The 24,985-nt window shown below is 37.0% G+C and overlaps 1 protein-coding gene across 1 annotated transcript in view; it reads right to left on the bottom strand.

Moving 5' to 3' along the window:
- CAMKMT (calmodulin-lysine N-methyltransferase) overlaps positions 1–24,985 on the bottom strand; it is a 399,914-nt gene that overhangs the window by 359,128 nt on the left and 15,801 nt on the right. Inside the window, exons 2-3 of the mRNA XM_030310520.1 lie at positions 24,108–24,280; positions 17,598–17,662 (exon numbers count right to left, since the gene is read on the bottom strand). Of these exons, the coding sequence (XP_030166380.1) occupies positions 17,598–17,662; positions 24,108–24,280 (238 nt within the window). The remainder of the gene's footprint in view (positions 1–17,597; positions 17,663–24,107; positions 24,281–24,985) is intronic.

Below are 24,985 nucleotides of genomic sequence, written 5' to 3'. Positions count from 1 at the left end.
AAATCAAACAATACACATAATGATAGAGAAAAGGTTAATTTTTCCTCTACCTCATTCCCTCAGGTCCCACTTTGCTAAAATAACCAAAACTGATAATTTGCTATATATGCTTTCACAGCTTTTTGTAATATTACCAGTTTCTTTTTATAAAAATGAAATGACATTATATACATTACTCAATGCACTTAACAACACATCTCAGACATCCCTCCAAAGTATATAGCATATAACTCAATTCATCCTTTTTAATTTTTGCATAATAATCCATTGTATAGATACACCATAATTTATCCAATAATTTCATTAATTATCAGACTCATCAGACTGTTTCCAATCCAAATAATGCTAATCAATATCCATGTACATGTGTCCTGATATACTAGAGGACAGATACCAAAAAGTGGGATTGCTGGGTCAAGAGGAATAAAAAATGATACTTCCATTTTTTTAGAAATCTTGTACGTATAAAAGAGTGTATATACACAAAAATAAAGGGAATATGAAATAATGAACTCCCATTTACCTATCATTCAACTTTGACAATTGCCAAATATTAATGTTAAATTGTTTTTTCCTTCTCTAAAAAATGTAAACAAGTCTCATTTTAAAAGTTTTGTCTCGGGCACCTGGGTGGCTCAGTCAGTTGGGCGTCAGACTTCGGCCCAGGTCATGGTCTCGCAGTTTGTGAGTTCGAGCCCTGCATCGGGCTCTGTACTGACAGCCCGGAGCCTGGAGCCTGCTTCGAATTCTGTGTCCCTCTCTCTCCCTCTGCTCTTCCCTGCTCATGCTCTCTCTCTCTCTCCTTCAAAAATAATTAAAATATTAAAAAAAAAAATTTTAAGTTTTGTCTCAGGGTGCTTAGGTGGCTCAGTCAGTTAAGCGTCCAACTTTGACTCAAGTCATGATCTCATGGTTTGTAAGCTCCAGCCCAGCATCAGGCTGTCTGTTGTCAGCACAGAGCCCACTTTGGATCCTCTGTTTCCCTCTCACTCTGTCCCTCCCCCACTCACACTCTCTCTCAAAAATAAAATAAACGTTAGGGGCGCCTGGGTGGCGCAGTCGGTTAAGCGTCCGACTTCAGCCAGGTCACGATCTCGCGGTCCGAGAGTTCGAGCCCCGCGTCAGGCTCTGGGCTGATGGCTCAGAGCCTGGAGCCTGTTTCCGATTCTGTGTCTCCCTCTCTCTCTGCCCCTCCCCCGTTCATGCTCTGTCTCTCTCTGTCCCAAAAATAAATAAACGTTGAAAAAAAAAATAAATAAATAAAAAATAAAAAAATAAAATAAACGTTAAAAAAAAATTTTTTTTTTGTCTCCATAAATGGCTCTGAAAGTTTATTAAAATCCCTTTTGGAACAGTAGTTACATAGTAACCACCAGTGTTTGTATCTTCTTTAGTACTGTACATAACAACTTAAAAAAAAAAGTCACCCATAATAGTCACTTCCTCCCTCTACTAAGCTCTTCGCAATGGAGAAACAGCAGAATCAAAGCATCTAAGACAGTAGAAAAAGAGACTAGGAAAGATCATCCTAAAAGCATACAAAGACCTTGAAAAGGAAAATATCAGGCAGGCATAGAGGTATATTAAGTGACAGAGGCAACAAAGAGAAAGAAAGGAGTAACATTAAGTAGATTTTTAAAAGCTAGCATTAGCTGGTGGGGAAAGTACTTAAGGGATTGCTGGTGGTCCGAATGGGAAATTTAAGCAAAGAAAGAGCAATTCATGAGGAATAGGACATGCTTTTGAATGTATTTTAGAACTAGCTGCTTAAAATCTATTGCACTACTCATCAGAAAGCTAGGAGAATAGCCACTTAGCACTCAGCCAGCAAAGGGAATTTGGAGGGAAAAATATCACTAATGTGTAACAAAATAACATTTATTTCTCTTCAAATATAAGTAACATCCCTACTAAGGAAGAACAATATAGAATGTATGCATATGTACACATATATGCAAAAGGAATACTACACCAAAATGTGTTCCTCAAAAAAAAAAAAAAAAAAAAGTAATGAAATTTCAAATGCACCAAAGACAAGGGCTATTTAAAGCAACCCCAAAGTAAATTATTTTGTACAGTGAACATTTTATATAATAATCATATCCTAATTTATTTAAAGTGTAGTTTCTCTTTTTTAAAATATTAAATTCCCTAATCCACACAGCATTTTATTTTTTAAAGATTTTTTAAGCTTATTTATTTTGAGAGAGAGAGACAGAATAAAGAGCCGAAATCAAGAGTTGGATGCTCAACCGACTAAACCACCCCACAAAGCATTTACTGGTTGTTCACTATATGCCAGGCACTGTACATACAGAACAAAACATCAGTCCTGCTTTCTAGGAGTTTACAATCTAGTGAGTGATTTAGACACAATTAGGATACGATGTCATATATTTTAATGGTGTATTTTTTCATTTTAGTCTGCGGGTAAACACAAGAAAGACCACTGAACTATAGCTAAGGAGAGTCAGGAAAGGATTTACAGAGGAAGTGAGCGACATAGGAGTTGAATCTTGAAAGCTGAAGAGTAATTCAGAAATGAAAGAGAAAAGAATCTCTACAAAGATTGTGCAAAGCTTGGTGATTCATCTCAATGCATTTAAGCTGGAAATATATTTCTAGTGCAGATTTGACAAGAACCATATGTGGCCTACCGATACGAAGTTTTAAAAATTTTACTGTTATTGTTAAGCTGTTACAGCATTTATGTGAGATTGATGTATGTAGGCATGTGTTTATATGTATATGTGTTAAAAATGGTGGTTACAGATATCAGAGTGAATCTACATTATTAGCTTCCACACCCTTCCTGATACCCCACCTACAAAATAAGTAGATTTGAAAATAAAACAAGGGTTCATAAAGGCACACGAAGTTGACAGCAAAAAGCTGAATCCTTAATCGCAGGGAGAAAAGCCATTCTGTGAATGAAGGGAAGAATAAGTGAAATACAGAATCTGTCGGAAATGTATTTACAAGACAGTTAGACCTTGAAATCTTATCTAGAGTATAAATGTGAGAGTCTCTGGACTGTAGGGCATTAGCACAGTAGAGGGAGGGTATTAGGGGAGGGGGTAAGGTAAAATATTTTTTAAAGGGAGACTGAGTAACTGAATGTTGAGACTCTTCTTCCCACCCAGCTCCTAACATGTTAGCTGCTAAGGTACACACACTCTCCAAGGCAGCAGACTCAAAAGAAGGTTCTCTGGGAAACAGATCAGCTCAAAAGAAAACACCTAAACATACGGACGTCCGGAGTTCCCTAAGAAACGGCCCAGCCAGATCATCCCATAGTAAACCCATAACCAACAAACAAGGAGGAGGGCACCTGGCTGGCTCAGTCAACAGAGTGTGCAACTCTTGATCTTGGGGTTGTGGGTTCAAACCCCACGTAGGGTATAGAGATTACTTAAAAATAAATTCTTAAAAAAAAAAAAAACCAACAAGCTATGGCATCACAGTAGTACCCAATTAGTTGTGTAGTACAACTCTTAAAGATCACCAGATATTTGATGATGGCCTCTATTATAAAAGACAGAGGCCAAAGAAAACAAATGGAAAAAGTAACTTGAAGGAAACAGAGACAATTAAAAGAGAAAAAAAAAAAAAAAAAAAAAAAACTTCCAGTAATATATTTTAAAAACTGAGAAACTAAGAGAAGCAATCAAGAAATATGAAAAGAATGCAATGGGGGAAGGGGTAGGACTAAGAAGAAAAAGGTCATTACAAAGTATAAAAATTAGAAATGAAAATTTTAACAGAAAGGTTGAAAGATGCAGTTATAGAAATATCCCTGAGAGTAAAGAAAAAAGACAAAAATACGCAAACAGAAGGGGTGCCTGGGTGGCTCAGTCAGTTTAGCATCTGACTTTGGCTGAGGTCATCATGATCTCGCAGTTAGTGGGTTCGAGCCCCGCGTCGGGCTCTGTGCTGACAGCTCGGAGCCTGGAGCCTGCTTTGGGTTCTGTGTCTCCCTCTCTCTCTGCCCCTCCCCCACTCATACTCTGTCTCTCCATCTCTCTCAAAAATAAATAAAACATTAAAACACGTATATATACACACACGACAGAAGATGAAAAGATAATTTTGAGAACCTGTCCAGGAAATGGAAGGTCTGGAAAAACATCAGTGAAAACAAAAGGAAGGAAATCATTAAAGAAATAATTCAAGGGGTGCCTGAGTGACTCAGCTGGTTAAGCATCCAACTCTTGATTTTGGCTCAGGTCATGATCTCACAGCTCGTGAGTTTGAGCCCCTCATCGCACTCTGTGCTGACAGCATGGAGCTTGCTTGGGATTCTCTCTCTCTCCTTCTATCTCTGCCTCTCCCCAACTTGTGCGTGTGTGCACACACACTCTCTTTCTCTCTCTCAAAAATACACATTTTTTTTAAACGAAGAAATAATTCAAGAAAATTTCCTGGAACCGAAAAACCATGACTTTCTAAATTGAAAAGGTCTGTCAAATGTTCAACACGATGTTTAAAAACAGAGCCACACCAAGGTTTTTAGAACACTGAAAAAAGAAGATTCTGTCAAATTTGAGAGAGAACAGATTTCTTAAAAAGATAAAGAATTTTAGAATAATATTAAACTTTTAAAATGCAACACTTGAGGGGCGCCTGGGTGGCGCAGTCGGTTAAGCGTCCGACTTCAGCCAGGTCACAATCTCGCGGCCCGTGAGTTCGAGCCCCGCGTCAGGCTCTGGGCTGATGGCTCGGAGCCTGGAGCCTGTTTCCCATTCTGTGTCTCCCTCTCTCTCTGCCCCTCCCCCGTTCATGCTCTGTTTCTCTCTGTCCCAAAAATAAATAAACGTTGAAAAAAAAAATTTTTTTTTAAATGCAACACTTGAAACGACAACATACTGTAGCTGTAAAACTGTGAAAAAGGAACTATTTCAAATAGTTATATCCAACCAAAGTATCCCAAGTTCTCAAAAATTACTTCCTTTTCTTTCTCCTTTACTTTCTATTATAAATAGAGTTTATAATCTTCAAAATGATCGGAGTAAACAAAGAGGAAGCCATGGGATTTGGGAAATGAGATCCAACAAAAAAGAGGTGAAGACAATCCCCAGGATAATCGTGAAGGGAGCGTTCAGGATGAAAGGTCTGTAGCAGGCCTAGAGAGGACAGCAGGTCAGAAGGCATCAAAAAGTGCCTTATGAACCAAGGCACTTCATAAACATGAAGTTGATGGTCTACGTATGAATAACTTTAACTGAGAATATACGAAGCTTTAAAAATAGACAAATATTTTGTGTCCTGAGACAATATGTTCACACTGTTAGATTTATATTTAATGTAGTTAGAGTAAGTCAAGCCATATTCTCACCAATATTCTAAAAACTGCTATCAGGCTCAATCCTTCATTGATGAAGCAATGTAGCTCTTTTAAATTATTTTTAAAAAGATGTCTGCTGGTGAGATTTAAGACATTATTCACAGATCATCCAAGGACCTGGATGCATCAGACACTGAGATATTTATCCATATTTTAATACACAGTAGTTTCTTCAACATGGAGAAGAATGTTTTATTCCTTTGTAGCAGTTCAAAGTTGAGAAACCATTTGAGAAGTGAAAATGCAGGAGAGCACATAATAGGCCCTTAATACAAACACTTGCTGAGATTGCTCTTTCTTTTCCAATCTATAAACAAGAAAAGGCAAGTGAAGATAAAGTTAACTCTGTATTTTACATATACACATAAACACACATTCATGTACACACACACAACATACATTCACAAATATTTAAAATTTCTCCCGTAGCTCTATGTGAGTTTTCAATTTCATTTTTTAATATATTTTACAATTTTAACTCAAATGAGTAAGCTTCAAAAACGTGTTTTCTTACAGAGACTGGATGTTGAAAGAAATTTTAAACAATATCACCTTTACTAAATAGAACAACAGAAGTATTTTTGTAAGAGTTGTCATTCTTAGATAGTATGGGCAAAGAATATTTCCCAGAGATGAATGATTAACCTGTTGAATTCAAAAAGGCTTATTATGTCCATCACAGGAATAAAAGGCACAGCATAAGGAATATAGTCAATGATACTTAATAGGGTTGTATGGTGACAGATGGTAGCTACACTTGCGGTAAGTATAGCCAAATGTATAAACTTGTGGAATCGCTATTGTGCACCTGAAACTAATGTAACACTGTGTCAACTATACTCAGATAATTTTTTAAAAAGACTTATTCCAAAAGACTTTATAAGTATTTTAGCTTTGACAAACAAGTTGACTAATCAGAACTGATTCTTTTTTTTTTTTTTTTTTTTTTTTTTTTTTTTTTTTTAACGTTTATTTATTTTTGGGACAGAGAGAGACAGAGCATGAACGGGGGAGGGGCAGAGAGAGAGGGAGACACAGCATCGGAAACAGGCTCCAGGCTCCGAGCCATCAGCCCAGAGCCTGACGCGGGGCTCGAACTCACGGACCGCGAGATCGTGACCTGGCTGAAGTCGGACGCTTAACCGACTGCGCCACCCAGGCGCCCCTGGAACTGATTCTTAAGTAGATAACGAAACAATCTGAAAAATACACAAAAACAAACATGGCTTAAAGTTCTCCGGGTACAGAATACATAATAGAAGTTGCGAATTCACACATACATAGGTGGAGTGGTGAGGGTACAAAATGGAGAATGTGCTCAGTTCCAGATAATCATTACCACGTGAGCACAGACTCGGACCTCTAGATCATTACGTTTCTCTAAGAGAAAACTCTTTGTGAATTTTCCTATTGTCAAATCTTGATAGTAATTCATTTTTTTCATTTAGCTAATTTTTTTCAGCTCATCAAAACAGGTATGTGTTCTGAATTCAATTTCTAGAGTTTATGGGGCTTGTAGTATATGCCCTCTAAAATTGAGACCCAGATTTACCTCTGTGTTAGATAGAATCGTGTATCAGATTTACTTCTGTGTTAGATATAATAGTGTATCAAATATAAATACACTTGCATAGAATGAATGAATTCATGTGAATGTGACTAAGGATTCAAATGATTCAATGCATACTTTTTGAATACCACTTGAGCCAGACCTTGTACAAGTCACTATGGTGGAATAAAGAGGTGACTGGACATTAGTAATTAACGTAAGTTTCCGATCTTTCTCTGTCTTCTAAAAATGGGCGAATAATTTATCATCCAAACCAAGGCACTTCTGGGAGTGAAAAGAGCTGTGTTAATAATCAGGCTGAGAGGGGTACCTGGGTGGCTCAGTCAGTTGAGTGTCTGACTCTTGGTTTCGGCTGAGGTCATGATCTCGCAGTTCATGAGTTCGAGCCCTGTGTCGGGCTCTGCACTGACCGTGTGGAGCCTGCTCGGGATTCTCTCTCTCCCCCCTCTCTCTACCCTTTCCTTGATGTACTCTCTGCCTCTCTCAAAATAAGTAAAATAAACTTTACCAAAAAAATAATTAGGCTAAGAACAACAGGCGTAAACTGGGACCCTGCCAGACAAACCAGGCTGTACAGTCACCCTACCTAACAGAAACCAGTCTGCTTCAGTCTCCTCCCCTCTGCCTACCCAGGCTCACACAGTCCAAGGAAAATCCTGCCTTGCCAGGCTATCTCTTCAGACTGTAACAGAGAATTAGAAGGAAAGGGGGTAAAAAGGAAGCCGAGAGTTGTCTTATGATAGGAAGAGTTAGAATTGTTTCCTAAGATTTTTGTTTTGTTTTGTATTTAAGAGGTACACAATCAGCGGCAGAGTGGAATGACAACAGATGGGTGAGGGGGAAAAAGAAAAACTGCTAGAGACTGCATGTTGCCTTCATGTCATTTAATCAAGAGAGGTAAAACACTCAAGCTAGCTGAAAATCCTTTTGTTGCATAGACTTGGACTACCATCCTTAACCAGAGAGGACATGGTTTTATGAATGCGGCAGAAGTAGAAGACATGGTCCTGCAATCTAGGGGGTCAAATTTTATTTGGGGAGAAAAAGACTAACAAAGAATTAATACAGTGTGATACAAAATTGAGTGCTCAATTGTAGCATAGGAACTGCAAACCTGTAGGACTTGAGAAAGATCGAACAGAGCAATAGGAATCAATCTCCCCTTCTTGTTGTTCTCGTTTCTCCTCAAAAGGATCAGGGGACAGGCACAAGCAGAGGAGTTCTCAGTTGTATGTAATGACAGTCCAACCAATCCCCACGAAGCTCTGATTGGGTGATCAAATATTAAAATAAAAACAAAGTCCAGGATTAATCAAAATACTGGGTTTTTTTTTTCCCCCGTTGACTATCACACTATCAAAAATGATACTTTATTTAAGTTGTGATTCTGGATTCCACCACACCTTTCAGTCAGAAACTAAGGGACCCGTGGTAAATGGCAATGACACAGAAGTCTGGCCTCCAACAACATGGATGGGCCAAAGCTTCAAACACACCATGAATTTACCACCAGGAACAAAGACTCTACCTGATCCAACATAATAGAGTTGGCAGATTGTGAGCATGGGGGGCATCTACAACACACCGAATACATCCATATTTTCCAGCCCATATACACAGAACGATCTGCAACTTTTCCTCATTCCTTCCATGGACCGTCCCCACCTCCCCAGGATAAAAGACAATAGTCAGATACAGGGAAAGGCGGCGGGGGGGGGGGGGGGGGGGCGGCGGCGGCGGGGGGGCGGTGAAGGGTGAGAGGGAAGAACATAAGAAAAATGAGATACATATATACAGACACTAAATTCATTGAATCACCAAATATTTTGTCCACATCAAGCATTCATCGAGGGATACAACATACACGGGCCACACAAGTATCCAAATATCCATAATTCCCTGTGGAAAGGCTGGCCACAATCCAAACAACTTTGGTATGAACAAGAATATCCTTTCTGTCAAGCTTTCTGTGTGACTTCTGTTTCTGTTAAGCAATTTTTAAATATCATTATAGCCCTAAGCTTGAGAAACACTTGAGTACCTCAGAGAAAGGGCTATGTAAAAACACAAATCACTCTACTATTATATTACTGTGCAAAAAGCAGGACTTCCCAAAAAGGAGAAAAACAAAAAACAAAAAACAAAAAAAAAACCCTGACATAAAACAAAACCCACATTAGGTTTCAGACTATTAAAAGAAAATGCATTCTCTTGCCCCATCCTCACTCCCCAAATCCCCGCTCCATTAGATTGTCAACTACCTTGCAGGAACCCTACAGAGCCCATTTCCAGTGACCTTTAATCAGTCTCCTCTGAGACACAATCCACTGGACAGAATTCTTTTCCATTTGCCAAAGTTATTTTCTAGCACTCCAAGTTACCACTTTTAGTTCCAATTCCCACCGTGAACTTTTAAAATTCATTTCTCGCCACTTTGGAGAAATGCTACCTTCAAGAAATACAGAATAGCTCTAAATTCCTGTGTAACAACCTCATAAATATTAATTTTTAAGCAAGTTACCTTTATCTGAGTATCGGTTTCCTCATCCCTTGCCACATAAAGAAAACTAAATGGGAATAATATTCACAAAGCTCCTGATAAATCCGGGGGGGGGGGGGGTAGGGTGCAAAAAAGAAGATGGAGAAAGAAGTGGTATTACTCAGCATTTGCTCAGAGGAGGGAAGAAAAAAAGACTTGCTTGGCATAGGTCTCTTCTGCTAAAACTTGGAGGCACTTAAATTAGGAACATCCCTGCAACTACTTAAAGGAGGTTTGAAAAACTAGCAGGTTTATGGCAATGATGTGAACTATGCTCCAGTGTTACTGCGGTCACGAAGCATAACACACATTGGTGAGTCTAGAAAGGATTACAGGGTTTATTTCACTCTTTTCTCATGATAGCAGCACCTACTATTAAGAATCATTTCAACTCTGTAATTTTTTATTTCAAATAAAAAAAAAATTTTTTAGGGGCACCTGGGCGGCTCAGTCAGTTAAGCATCTGACTTCTTAATTTCAGCTCAGGTCATGATCTCCAGACATGATATCAAGGCCTACGTCAGGGCTTGGGAATCCCCTGCATGGGATTCTCTCTCTGTCCCTCTCCTGCCTGCATGTGCGCTTGCTCTCGTTCTCTCAAAATAAACATTATAAAAAAAAAAACAAGAAACAAAAAACCTCTTGTCCACAAAGACTACATAGTACATGAATACTGTGATTCTCAAGAAGGGCTAAGAGCCAAACCTAATGTCAGTGTGGCCTATCACCAGCTCCCCACTGACACGGGGCCTACCACAGTCTAGGGGCCCCTGACCATTACCCACACATAATAACCATGTAATGCACTAAAACTTAAAATTTATTTTTTAACAAAACTTAAAATTATCAATGCCCAAGCTCAATATTCTGCCACCACCTGAGCTCTTAAGCCTCTTTGGTACTCCCCCCGACCTAATACGGGGAGAGGATGATTTGATCTCTGATTTATCATCTCGTAAGTCCATTGGGAGATGAAGACAATTAATGTGGAACATGCTGTGAGCTCCCTAGAGAAAAGTGCAATTTTAAAACAAAATATTTTATATTTTCTTCACTGGTAAAATGAATTGCTCCTTTTTTTTCCACAGTGCTGTACTTAGCAATTCAAGATTTTATCACAGCTTTCTGTCAAAAATATTAATACTCAGTTTGGAAGTTAAAGAATATCTACGCTTTTTCAAAATGAAAAGAACATTGTTTATTCCAGTTATAAAACTAATAAATATGTGTCATAAAAAAATCCATTAGTACTGGAAAGGATAAAGACGAAAGTAGTAATCAACCATAACCCTAATGCCCCAACAAAACATGAGGGGCATTACGACATAGTTCTATGCATATACATACATACACACATAATTAATGGATATCTATGTATTTTACAGAAGATCATATTCCCTAAAGTGATTTTTTTAACCTAATATGATTTAAAAATCTTGAACAGCTACATAATATTTTATGTCCATGGATTATCCATAATCAACCAGTCATCTAAAATTAAAGTTTTATGCTTTTTCCAGTTGTTCTTTGTGCTACAATGAACTCTCTTGCATTCCAGGCTCGCATAATGGTTTCATCAGTTTTTAGAAAAGCAATTATTAGTCAAAATGACACGGATACTTAAAATTATAAAAGATATGGCAGATCACCTCTAAAAGTAGAATCACTTACCCTCCAACCAATAGCAGTTGAAAAGGCCCATTTCCCTATAATTCAATGGTTATTGCCTATCTTCTCTCATCTTTGCCAATTTGATAAACAAAAATTTTATTTCACTGTTTTAATTGTTTCATTACTTCATTTCTGGTAAAGTAATTATTTGATGTGTTTATAGAGCATTGGTTTTGGGAGTGTTTTTTTGTTTTTGTGGGTGTGTGTGAAACAACTTGTCCTAATCTTTGGCTATGTTCTGCCCTTTTCATATGGATCTGCAGTCTGTTTTTGCTATTGCTTTGTGGGAGCTCTTCACTCAATAAAGGAAATACATCTTTGTCTGCATATATGTCACAAATAATACCAGTTTGCCATTTGTCTTTCAACTTTTTTGATGCTTTTTGAATAAAGTTACTTTTAAAATCTTGATTTAGTCAATATGTTCATCTTTAAATTCATGGGGTTTGGGTCACTATCCGAAGGCCCTTACCTTTTTTTTATTATTAAATTATTCATCTGAAATACCTCAAAGTGGAGCGCTAGGATTTTTAATTAAATATTTAATCCAGCTTAAATTTGTATCAGTACATAACATAAAGGAGAGATTCAGTTGTGATATTTTTTCTAAATTTTTAATCAATGGTTCCCAACACCATTTATTGAAGAATCATCGTTTCCTTTCTTACTGACACTCCATCTTCATCGTATGATAAATCGCATATATTTATATCTTTCTGAACTCTTTTCTAAAACACAGCTTTATATGTGTATTTCTGCACTGATACTCACTGTTTTAATTATGTAGCTTTGCACTGTGTTTTCACATAACAAAATAATGCAAAATATGAAAACAGGATGGCACACACCAAAAATATTTCCTAACTTGTGTTATTTTACAACATTAAAATACTGCAAAGGTTCAAGATTAACAAATGAGACAAATGATATGAATACTAACAATAAAAACTAACACACACATATTAGGAACACACATAATTTACAGCTTACATAGTGCTTTCACATTACCTAACACTATGTCCACCACACTAGAAGCTCTTGTTCCTTACCCAATCATAATAAGGAACTCAGATTTGTTAACTCACCTATGATCACATAGTAAATGGCAGAACTACAACCTGAATTTCATATTCCATGATCCTTCCATGAACCCACTAAGTTAAAAATAGAGCAATTACCTATAAAAGCTCAAAAAATTTTTTAATGTTTATTTATTTATGAGAGAGAGAGAGAGATAGAGAGCGAGCAGGGGAGAGACAGAGAGAGAGAGGGACAGAATCCCAAGCAGGCTCTGTGCCATCAGCACAGAGCCTGATGTGGGGCTTGAACCCATGAACCATGAGTTCGCAACCTGAGCCGAAACCAAGAGTTGGATGCTTAACCCACTGAGCCACCCAGGCGCCCCCCAAATTTCTTATTTTTAAGCAAACTATCTTACCAAGTATACATTCTATACACACACACATATATAAACACACACATATAACTACACATAGGTATTATACACCTATACACATACATACACACACGTGCATGTGAATGCACACACATACCTTTATTTGAATGAAGAAAAAATTTTTAAATCCAAGCTGATATTCCTGAAGCTTTGATAATTCCACCAATATTACAGACCCTAACTATGTAACACAAAACAATGAAACAAGAACTAAAAATTGGGACTATATTTCCTTAGAGATGGTTACCTTCTCTTGGTTTCCCAAATGCAGTTAAAATACAAAATATTTTCTTTTTTTTTAATGTTTATTTATTTTTGAGAGAGAGAGACACAGCACAAGCAGGGGAGGGTCAGAGAAAGAGAGAGACAGAGCATGAGTGGAGGAGAGGCAGAGAGGGAGACGCAGAATCCAAAACAGACTCCAGGCTCTGAGCTGTCAGCACAGGGCCCAATGCGGGGCTCATAATCAGCTGTGAGACCATGACCTGAGCCAAAGTTGAACGTTTAACCGACTGAGCCACCCAGGCACCCCAAATATTTTCATTTTCTAGTAAGAATATTTCCTCAGGTAGTAATTATTACTAAACTGAAAAAGATCCGTTTTGGATACCTAATAAAACAGGTCCCACTATCAGACCACCAGGAAGGATCTAAAAGCAGGAGACTATAGCTGTGTATATTAAAAATCCAGATCAGCCCTGAGATTCACTGGGGGAAAAAATTACTATCGTCAAATGTGAGAGTATATAAGGCAGAGGGTCTACAAATTTCCCCAGGAGACTATGGTATACCAACCACCATGTCATGTAGCCCAGCCAGGAGAAAAAAAAATTTTTTTCAAAGAATGGTAGAAGGGGTCTTACCAATACATTCTCCCAATTTAAGCTGCAGTGTTAGCCAAAGATCCTGAGCCACACAAGGTTACTATAGGGATACATTATTATTGATTTCCTATCCTTTAAAAGCTTATACATATTATATTGCATATATCATGCACAATAAATTGTATGAAAAGTATTATTACCTCATCTATTCAAGCTGTCAAATGAAGGATGATGTGATAAAAAAGTAAAAAATGAAGCTATTATATCCCCAAGCACTGATGAAACTTTACAAATACCAAATAGTTGTATTATGTAATATGACAACCAAATTTGAATCAATTAAGCCTTGGAGAGGATCACATTCTTAAAAAATTAGTTTTAGTAGAGGAAAGAGATGACTTTGGAGAAAGAGAAGAAGTGGGTTTGGAAGAGACGGCATAGTGGGACTTCTTTGATTAGAGGTCAGGGACTTGCTAGAAAGGAGACTCTGCCCACAGGGAAAACAGAAGCAAGTGATCTGCTCCAGTGCTTGGCAGGGCACTCGTTACCCAACGTATTCAAGCGACATGTTACATGAAACACAGAAGCAGCCAGTATCCCACCTGAGGTAAAGGATGCCAGCCTATACTTTTCCCTAGGTAGCATGATGGCATCTCTTTCCAGGCATGAGGAATCGATAGCAGACATAACCCCTCCATAGGGCAGCTTTGATACTTGCAAAGGAAATAGGTTCTCAAGTAGTAGACCCGAAGAATGAAATACACATACCTATCCCTAAATAGAGGAAAGCAGAAAGGAAGCTTGACTTTCAAAATAATGTGTTCTCCACAATAGCAAATATATTCTTTGGGGCAGTGAATCATTATGCCAAGATGACTGTGTGAGATTCATTTTTAATTTTTTCCTACAGCATTCAAAGGAATTCAAACTCTGAGAGGATATCACAAAAATATAAAACACTTCACAGGTCACACATTTAGAAACACAAAACACTTGAAACTAATAAAGGTAAATAGAATTTTTTTTTCTAATCTTTCAGGAAATAAGGAACTACCCAGAAATTTCATTTGTTTTCCAAAATTAAAGACATTTCCGTATCTTTTTTATTAGAGAACAAATTCAGGAACAAAGACTGATCCTCTCATCTTTGAAAATTTACAATAAAATCATTACTTGGTTTTAAAAATTAACTTAAAATGGAGATTAATGGTTCCATTAAGCCATGAATATATTTTGTATACACAAACACACACACACACACACACACACACACACATTTTATACATATACACATATCAGGTTTTTATACCTTTAAAATATGTTAGTCATTTTTTCTATTATTTGGCAGTTCTGTTAACCTGGACTATTCCTGACACAAATGAATAATTCCATCTATTGGTTCTCTCACAGTATTAGAAAATTTTTCCTTATTTTAAATATCTTTCAGTGTACCATCAATGTATTTACTACCATGGCGGTCATTTAGGAATAGATATTCTTATATAGAACTACTGATCTCTATCAAGATTAACAAGACCAAAAATATTCCTGTTTTTAAAGCTAGAAGTACAAAAATTAAACTGATATTGAAAACAAAAGACAAAAAAATTAACTCAAACTCAGGAAAATCTTTTTTTTTGTATTGATGGATTGCTGAATATATTAAATATATGAAAAATAAATCAAATGGAAATGCTTCAGCTTACATCTTCATATGTTTACATGATGAAAACTTAGGGTTATTATTCAAGTTACTTATTCAAATTATAGTATGCTGTGAGACAGAATTATGATTGTGGCGCCCTCTGCTGGGTTTTCTAGTCACAGACTCAACCTAATATCCCTATCAGGTTAAAATCAAACATTTGAGGCATCAAGTGATAAACCACTTTTTCAGTCACTGACCATTTTAAGCCTTGGCAAAGAGTGTATAAAAGATTATATAATCAAAATCCATTTTACCATAACAGGATTTTACCAATTTATCATTAAGTAAAATATCAGTACAGATTTTTCTTTTAAAATAGGAAGATAATATAAAAATTACACTAAACATGTTTTAATAGGTCTTATTTTTGTCACCACTTCCATCCCTTGGCAATATATTCACATTTTTAACACAACATTTGTGACAAGACTTTTTGATAAATTGCTATTTTGGTAATTTGATGTATTTTTTTCCTACCTTGTTAGTTCAATCAAAATAGTTTACTTTAAAACATGAGAACAACCCTTAATATTCTCTTCATTATTAGAAAAAGATGGAAAGATGTTCTAGAGGTACTCATCACAAGTAATAATTAATAAATAGCTTCCATTTCCTGAACGTCAACTATGAGGAATATGTGTTATACACTTTCTATGTATTATATCCGGTTCTAAGAGATAATATAAACTCATATAAATTGACATAATGTAAATTGCTCAAGATGAATTTCAGAGCCAAGACTCAAACGTAGGTGAGTCTCATTCAAAGACTCAAACCTTTCCACCAAACAATACAACATCAGTAAAAAAGTACCTTTTGCATGCAATTTCTCCATTCGTCAATGCAACAACTGGGGGTGGATGAAGGCGGTGTGGAGTAAGTTGATGAGAAAAAAATGTCAGAGGAGGACAAGACAGGCATTCGTGCATAAAATAATAACGTAGACCTTTATGAAAATATTTTTATTTTACATGATGCTGCCAGCTAGTGGCCCTATTTCATACTAGAAACAATACTTCATTTTTACATTACTGAATCAAAAAATTCCACATTTAACATTCTAGGACCATGTTCCTAAATTATATATGCATAAACCTGACTTAGTGATATTTTACATTAAAAGGAGAATGTCTCCTCAAACACCACTAGCATCCCTTGTCCTAACCCCCCATAAAATGGAGATACGCCTAAGTGGGAAAGAATTCAGCAAGTGCCAACATGTAGAAACTAAAAGGCAAACCTGTCACTATCTATGAAAAAGGAACCCATATGATTTGAATATTTTTGGATAATTTTAGGATACTTTTAGATTCCTTAGTGACAAAATACATAAATATTTGTCTATATTATGAAAAGCTTGCCATAGGTGAGCATAAAAACAAAATTATTGCCTGAGTATTGCTCAGGCATGATTCTATGCAGATGTAAAATTAGAGCGCATCTGATAAAGTAATACTGTTAGCAAAGTACATTAGTTCAGAGAAAAGTTACAGCAACAAAATTTCCTTTGAGAAAAAAGTATCTGAGTACAATTTTTACATTTGAAAAGGTCATATTACACAAATCATTCACTATCTGAAGAGAAATATCCTAGGCAACACACATGAAGGAGGGGTACGCAGCTCTTCATCATATGTTGTTTAACATGGTGATAAAAATATATTATTGGCTGATTTCTTTCATCATATGACATAATAATTATTTTTTTTAATTTTTTTTAACGTTTACTTATTTTTGAGAGACAGAGAGAGACAGAGTGCAGGGGAGGAGCAGAGAGAGAGCGAGACGCAGAATCTGAAGCAGGCTCCAGGCTCTGCGCTGTCAGCACAGAGCCCGACGCGGGGCTTGAACTCACGAACCCTGAGATCGTGACCTGAGCCAAAGTCGGACGCTTAACTGACTGAGCTACCCAGGCAGCCCAACATGATAATTATTTAGATAATTCTCTCAGTGAAGAAATTTATCCTGACAATCAGCTTAGATGAAAAGGCAACGTGTTCTATATTATAATACTGCATAAAACAAAAACCTTCTGGCATTATATTCACAGCAAGGGAAACAAATGGTTTTATTCTGTAATGAAAAAGGAAAGCAGGAAGTGGAAACGAAAGTACCCAAGATATAGCAAAGAAGAAAGAGACAGCCCATCCGTTGGATTAACTGAGAAGGTCAAAATGGAAACAAGAAAAAGAGACAGTCCAGGGTTCCTTTTGACCTACATTCTGTTATACACACACATATGCATGTACGCACACACACACACACACACACTCACACAACTGCAAAGTGTAAAGACACCCTTATCCTACTGAGTAGGTGCATCTTACATGATGCTGATTTTGCAGCAGGAAACAATAAAAGTTTGTATTACACACACACACACATGCACACACATCATTACAATAAACCTTAGTGAGAAAAACACTAATTATAAATTCATTTTAAAACACTAAAAATATTTCCACAAAGGGAACATGCAACTTACAAACATTTCCTGTATTGTCAAAGCTGGTAAGAACATCTTCAACATTCAAAGATCCATTATTATGCCTAGGAAGGAATAAAACATTTTAGTCAATGATTCTGAAATATTAACATTAATGTTTTTAAAAGCTGAGACACTGTATTGTGATGCACCCACTCAACACTAATAAACCCTTCCCTGCTATATTTTCAAAATATTTTCTGCCCACTAGAGGGAGAAGGAAAAGAAGTAACAGAATACATTCCTCAGGATATTTAATGTGATGATATTCTTGCTGAGTAATCTACATTTTAAAGTATTAATAAATATTTATCATTTTTGTTTTAGTTATATAAAGATAAGGTAGATTATTAAAGACAACAAAACAAAACCATACCTTTAAGAATCTCAAAAGAGAAATAAACTGTCAACTCCACAACCACACTCAACAATATACAGATTTCCTCCATACCGGCCCAACAAACTCAGAACTTCAGTCACAAAGAACTAACCCACCTTCAGATCTGCACGATCTACCTACAGAAAGTTCTAAATGTCAGGGGGCCAATAGTTTCATATCTTTTGCCCGCTAACCTTAATTCCACTCCCTTTTAATTCTAATCTCTCTTCACTTGGCAGCCCCTGAAATATCTAATTTGATTGCTGATATTTCATTAATACTTACAAAAGATACTATTCTTCATATGCAAACATACAAATGGGCCTTATTGTCAACAGGTCACAGAGTTTGAGACACTTTTCCAGGGGTGATTAAACACAAAAATTGTTGCTAATGCGTCCACAATCTTCCATATTCTCCCCTATATGAGGGGAGTTCATTTACAGCTGTAGTTCTCTAGGATGTTGTAACAGTTCATAAGCAGTTAATTACAATTTACTTCATCAACACCACTTTGTCATTAAACTTATCATATCTGACATATATTGTTACCAACTGAACTGTGTCTCCAAATTTCACATGTTGAAGCCCTAACCCCTGGTACCTCAGCATAAAAGCGTATTTGGAGAAACGGCCTTATTTAAATAGGTGATTAAGTCAAAATGGGGTCATTAGGGTAGGCCTTCATCCAATATGACTGCTGTCCTTATGAGGAAAGGAGACTGGGAAAAACAGAGCATGCGCACAGAGGACCAACCGTGTGAAGAGGCTAGCAAGAGGGCAGCTACTTGCAAGTCAAGGAGAGGGGCCTCAGAGGAAACCAAACCTGCAACACCTTCCTCTCAGACTTCTAGACCTAAAACTGTAAAAAACAAATTTGTTGTATAAGCCATCCAGTCTGTGGCACTGTTTTTGGGAGCCCTAGCAAACTAATACATTTAGTAAGAAAATACATGTAAACTGTATTAGCCTTTGCAGAAGAACTTCTTCTTATTTCTGTCATACAGACCCAGTGCTTGGACAGAGTGACTGAGATTGGAAGAAGTTATGTGCAATCATCACGGCCAAATAAGCATTGGGCTCAGAAGTATCATAATCTAAGAAGACAAAGCTACCAAAGTGTTACCAATAACACAGTGATTCTGTACCTTCTCTGTATACGTGATTCTAGGTAGAGATGAGGTTATACGCCCTAACATGGAAAACTACAGTATACATGTAAGAAAAAGAAAGAAAAAGGTCAAAGTATTTAATACCTAAAATGCAAGATGAGGCTCTAAAAGTGATCAGCAACATGGCACAGAACTTAAAAAAGTTTTTCTTAAATATAAAAGCAATCTACGATTCCTTCAAGAAAAACAATGCTCATAATCCTATCATGCAGAGACAACCACTATTCATATTTTGGTATAGAATTTAATTCCATGCTCATACTTTCATTAAATAACTAAGAGCATATTTCTCCTGTTTTGAAATTTGTGTTTTAAGATATTATAAAACAGTTTCCTACATCACTAAGTATTCTCTTGCAACATGAATTTAATGGCTGCCAAGCAGTTCAGTGAATGATTGTTGGCACCATAATTTACCGAACCAACACTTTATTTGTTGTATGTTTAGTCTGTGCCCAGTGTTATGCTGTTATGCATATTGTTACAATGAGCACCCTTGCAGAAACATCACTGAGCCCATTTCTCATTTTCCTGAGGATAAATCCCTAAAAGCTTCTCAATTCAGGATGGATATATATTTGAAATTAAATATATATTTTGAAAAATGTTAAATATTTCTTAAAAAAACAGAAACTGGGATAATTGAAGTGAAATTCATGTTTAAAAATTAAAAAGCATTATTCAAAACAAAAAGTGTGATTTGGCAAAATTATCACTGAAGCAGAACTTGTCTAGTCTTAAAAATGTTACCTATGGAAGCCAAAAAAAACAGAGTGTGGCCTATGACATTTTTAAATGGGGTAGGAAGTGTTTGGATGGCTTAGTCGGTTAAGTGTCTGACTTCAGCTCAGGTCATGATCTCACGGTTTGTGGTTTGAGCCCCACGTTGGCTCCGTGCTGACAGCTCAGAGCCTGGAGCCTGCTTCGGACTCTGTGTGTGTCTCTCTCTGCCCTTTCCCACCCCCTCAAAAATAAACATTTTAAAAATAAAATAAAATGGGGTAAGAAGTAGGGAAAGTGTAAAACTAACTCTATCCCTATAAATAACTTCCAAAAATGAAAAATCGCTTATCTATGAAGTCTAGACATCCTAAAAGAAGGCATCTCATGAAAGAATAATGTCAGCAATCACTGTTTTCAACAGCGTAAGAATTAGTGCTAACTATAGGAAAACTCTCATGAACATAATGCGGTAAAGATTCAGTTCGATTATTTCAAGTTCCCTATCACTTGTCCCAACTTCATGGACAGCTTTTTCTTAACAGAGTCGTCTACTTTATTAATGTGTCAACTGTATAACATCTTGTCTAACCCTAATCTTTCAACAGTTTACCTAGATCCTGCCTGGACAATGTGGTTAGATAAAAATACTTATAAGGAAGGGACCCCAAAACTTGAATCTTAGCATTACACTAGCAATTAATGTTACTGAAAAATGACATTTCTTTTTTTTGCCAACATATCAAGGTATAAAAAGTTCACTCTATCTTTCTCCTAAACTCCAAAGCTTTAACTTCTTTCCCAAACCCTTAACACCAATAGCCATTGTAAATGTTCTCATCACAAAAAAAAAATAGTAGCTATGTGACATGACAGTGGTATTAGCTAATGCTATGGTGATCATCATTTGACATTATATAAGTGTATCAAATCGACACACTGTACACCTTAAATTTACATACTGTTATATATCAATTATCTCTCAATAAAGCTGGGGGGGAAATTACCCATAGTCTCTCTTTTTTTTTTTTTAATTTTTTTTTTTACGTTTATTTATTTTTGAGACAGAACATGAACGGGGGAGGGGCAGAGAGAGAGGGAGACACAGAATCGGAAGCAGGCTCCAGGCTCTGAGCCATCAGCCCAGAGCCAGACGCGGGGCTCGAACTCACGGACCGCGAGATCGTGACCTGAGCCGAAGTCGGACGCTCAACCGACTGAGCCACCCAGGCACCCCCATAGTCAGTCTCTTCTAAAAGCCAACCCATTTTTTCATCAAGCACTTTAAGCTAACCTATAATTGATGATTTTTGAGTTTCTCCCACGAATGGCCTATGGAGTAAGTAGACTAAGGAACGAGTCACTGGGGCAGATTATTATTTGAAAAGGAGGGAAACATGTGAGTTCGAGCCCCGCATCGGGCTCTGTGCTGACAGCTCAGAGCCTGAAGCCTGTTTGGAATTCTGTGTCTCCCCCTGTTTCTGCTCTTCCCCCGCTCATGTTCTGTCTCCCCTTCAAAAATAAATTTTAAAAAAACATTAAAAAAATAAGATAAAATAATTCATCACTTCTTGTAAATCATTCCATTGTGTTGATTTAACAAACTTTAAAAAATGTACGTGAAAGTAATGGTACGTCATTCCAAAACCACCTTCTAAACCACTACTTTTAGCTACTGCAAGTAATTTTTTTTTAAACTCTAGAATGCTCACAATTCAAACAATACTGAAGACAATAAAGGTAGCTAAAGAAATGTAATGGAAGCAGGTTGAGAAAACAGCGGATACAAGATGTTAAAGGAACAAAAACGGGGATCCATCCATGTTGGACAACTAACAGAAAACAAGAAGTGGTAAGAGAAATCAACATGAACAAAGTGGACAATGGAATGGAATAAACTATTCTTGGCAGAAATCCTCCCCTCCCTAAGCAACTGCAGTAATTTCAGCGATTTTCTATATGGTAACAGAATTATAGAGTAAGAAATAGAACGCTCAGAATAATCAATGAGGAAATTAGTTTATCTGGGCCTCAATCCCTTCATCTGTAAAATGAATAAGTGGATACATGATTGCCTCACGAGAGGCAGCATGTGCAGAAGTTAAAAGTGCAGACTGTAGCTGTCATTACATAAAATGTTACCAATGGAGATAGCTAGATGAAGGGTATGTGAACTCCTTGTACTATTTTTGCAACTTCCTGAATGTCTGTAATTACTTCGAAATAAAAGTTTTTAAAAGTACAGGCTGTGGAACCAGACCACTGGGGTTTGAATACAGGCGCGATCACTGGCAGTGTGACCTCAATCAAGTCATTTAACCTCTCTGGGTTTCACTTTCCTCATCCGTAAAATGAGGATAATAACAGTACTTACCTCAAAAGGTGTTGCGTGGATTAAATAAGCTAATACATGTAAACCACTCACGACAGTGCTTGTGACATAGTAGTCACTCAGCAGTCAGCCACCATTAATGTGGTTGTGATCTTTTAAAAATTATTCTAAGATTGTGTTCAGCTCTGGAATATGTGCACGCTATTGTTACCTTTGTATTACTAATGTGGAGAGAAAAGAACTAGTGTGAAAAAAAGAGGAAAAAATCTTGGTAGCCATCGCAGCCAATGTTCTAGCTTGGTCACCTGTCTTCTCTCCATAAATTAGGATTCAATGTCGTATTTATATAGACAGACTTGCACTTATTTATTTATTTATTTTAAAAATGGATATATCACAAGGAACCATGCCACCGGAAAGGAGTCTCAGTTTACATTGGAGCCTGGGTTCCTGCCACACCAGGGTCGTCTCCAGCAGGTGGAGAACCATGCCCTATTTTGAAAACTCGCACGAACCGGAAGATTTCCCATTCTCTCTAGCTAACCCTTACCAGGACTTGGAAGATGTCAGGAAATCGTTCATGGTACATACTAAACTTACTGCGTCTGGTCTACCAGCAGATGGAGAAGTTAAGTTTTAGAACTTTATACCTGAAGACCCCTATGGGATCACTGTTCTTCCTTCTCTTTAATTTCCTTACAGATGCTATCTTCCAATTGTGTAATCATCTTCATTCCTACTTTGCAGAGTTACCGGAGGGATTACAAGAATTAGAATAGGACAAAGCACCTTGCTTGGCACCTGGCACACAGTAAACATTCCATGCATTTTCCTTCCCTTCCGGAACAGAAACTAAACTAATTATCTCCATCTGAACACGAGACAGTTGAGGTATTCTAATTAGAATCTCATAATGAATATCCAGGCAAGCTCACAAATCCCTAGGTTTTTATCTTCTTTTTGGAGTTTACAACAAAGCGGTATTGTGAAACCAGATCCTAATGGTTCTTCCTTGCCCACCGTCGTCAATTTTTATCCAGATCCCAAATCTTCAGCTATTATGATGTCTTTTAAAGCTTAGATATTTTAAACTAAAATGGTTCGAGAAACATATACTATAAATAGACACCCTTTGTGAAAACTTTTTTTCTGAAAATTATTCCTCGCCTCACCTAAACCTTATTCAGTCACATTCCACTTAAAATGTTTTTTGCTCTTCTTACAGTTACTGTAAATGTGCTCCTCCCTCCCTTTCAAGATGTGAAATCTTGTCAAAAAAGGCAGATTTTATAAAATCAAACACCTACAGTAATATTGCAACACGCTAGACTGTAACGGTGAGAGAAAATTAATTCGGTAAAAATGGTATCTTGTTACTTCAGTGTGCAACTCTTCTGTCTCTTTTAAAACGATTTTTAAAGCCAGAACAGTCTGTGTGCTTCTCACAGGCTCCGTGTTTTCAGCTGGATTTTCTCCTCCTATTCTTAAGATTCCATTCTGAAAGCGACAAAATATGAATGGGAAAAATACCACAGCTTGATTTTTCAGATAACTACTCCTTGAAGAGTAGTTTAGAAAATTCTGTTTCCACTTTCAGCCTCAAAAAGAACTTGGCTTTCTGTCATAATCAAATGCTATGAGAGAATGGTTAAATGAACCTTTTGATTTGCAAGGCACTTTATCCTCAAATGCCACTACATTCCTGAGACTCTTTTTCCCTCAGTTCTGAGGATACAACAAAACCCAGTTAAAGCAGCAGGATTTCCTAATACAATGCTGCAAAACCGAAGTTCTGATCAAGATTACCTGCAAACTCAACAGAATGCATAATGAGATTCTTATTAGACTGCTTTTCTTCTACAAGAGAAAAATACTTTTAAAAATATCTTAACCAGAATGATGTTCACCTTAAAGAAATGCTGTACTCAGGATAGAAGACACTTGTATATTGGATCCATGCACCAACGTCCTCTTCGGTTGTCCTTTTTTGGGCTTCTGTTACTGAAAACAGATTAAATGATTCGAATCTTCTCACAGATACGTGTCGCAGACAGTCATCCAGGTGTTTTTGCTTCAGAACCTTTGAAATAAAACCAAATATTGTGCTCATATTATATAAACACAAGTGTTCAAAGTTTAAGTGGGAAGGGGAGTTTCATTTCCAATAATGGCAGATTAGATAATGGAGACCAAACTCTTACTGGAGACGACTAGAGAAGATGGGCAAAATATCTTAAAACATTATTTGATGGTATCAGAGAACAAAGAAGATAGTGAAGATTTACCAGTCTCAACTCAGAAAGGAAATAAATCTAGAGAGGTGAGCCTGGCTTTGCAATCACTTTCCTTGGGGGGGACACAGGTCCAATTCCAAAAGAAAGAGTTAAGAAGATAAGCAGCACCTTTTGCAGCCTGTAGAGTTAGGGGGTAAAAGTTGATTTTCAAAGCTACCTAGGCAGAGGCAGGTATGTTATTCCAAGCCTGTCTCGTGTGTGTGTGTGTGTGTGTGTGTGTGTGTGTGTGTGTGTGTCTGTTTTAAGGTAAATCAAATGAGTAATTTTGTTGGGGACATTGAAATGTGGGTTTTCAACTATGGGAGAACCAAATATAGCTGTAAGCCTAATGATGTTAAGCAAAAACCCTATAGCTCTGAATCTGAATAAAATATAATAGAAACAAATGACGTATTTATTAAAACATTTTTTAAAATGTATATGTTTCTTACATCAGACCTCTTAAAAGTTCTAAAACAGGGGCTCCTGGGTGGCTCAGTTGGTTAAGCATC

This window comes from Lynx canadensis, chromosome A3, assembly GCF_007474595.2.
Source record: "Lynx canadensis isolate LIC74 chromosome A3, mLynCan4.pri.v2, whole genome shotgun sequence".
Taxonomy (NCBI): domain Eukaryota; kingdom Metazoa; phylum Chordata; class Mammalia; order Carnivora; family Felidae; genus Lynx; species Lynx canadensis.
This window is presented reverse-complemented; position numbering and strand designations above follow the sequence as displayed.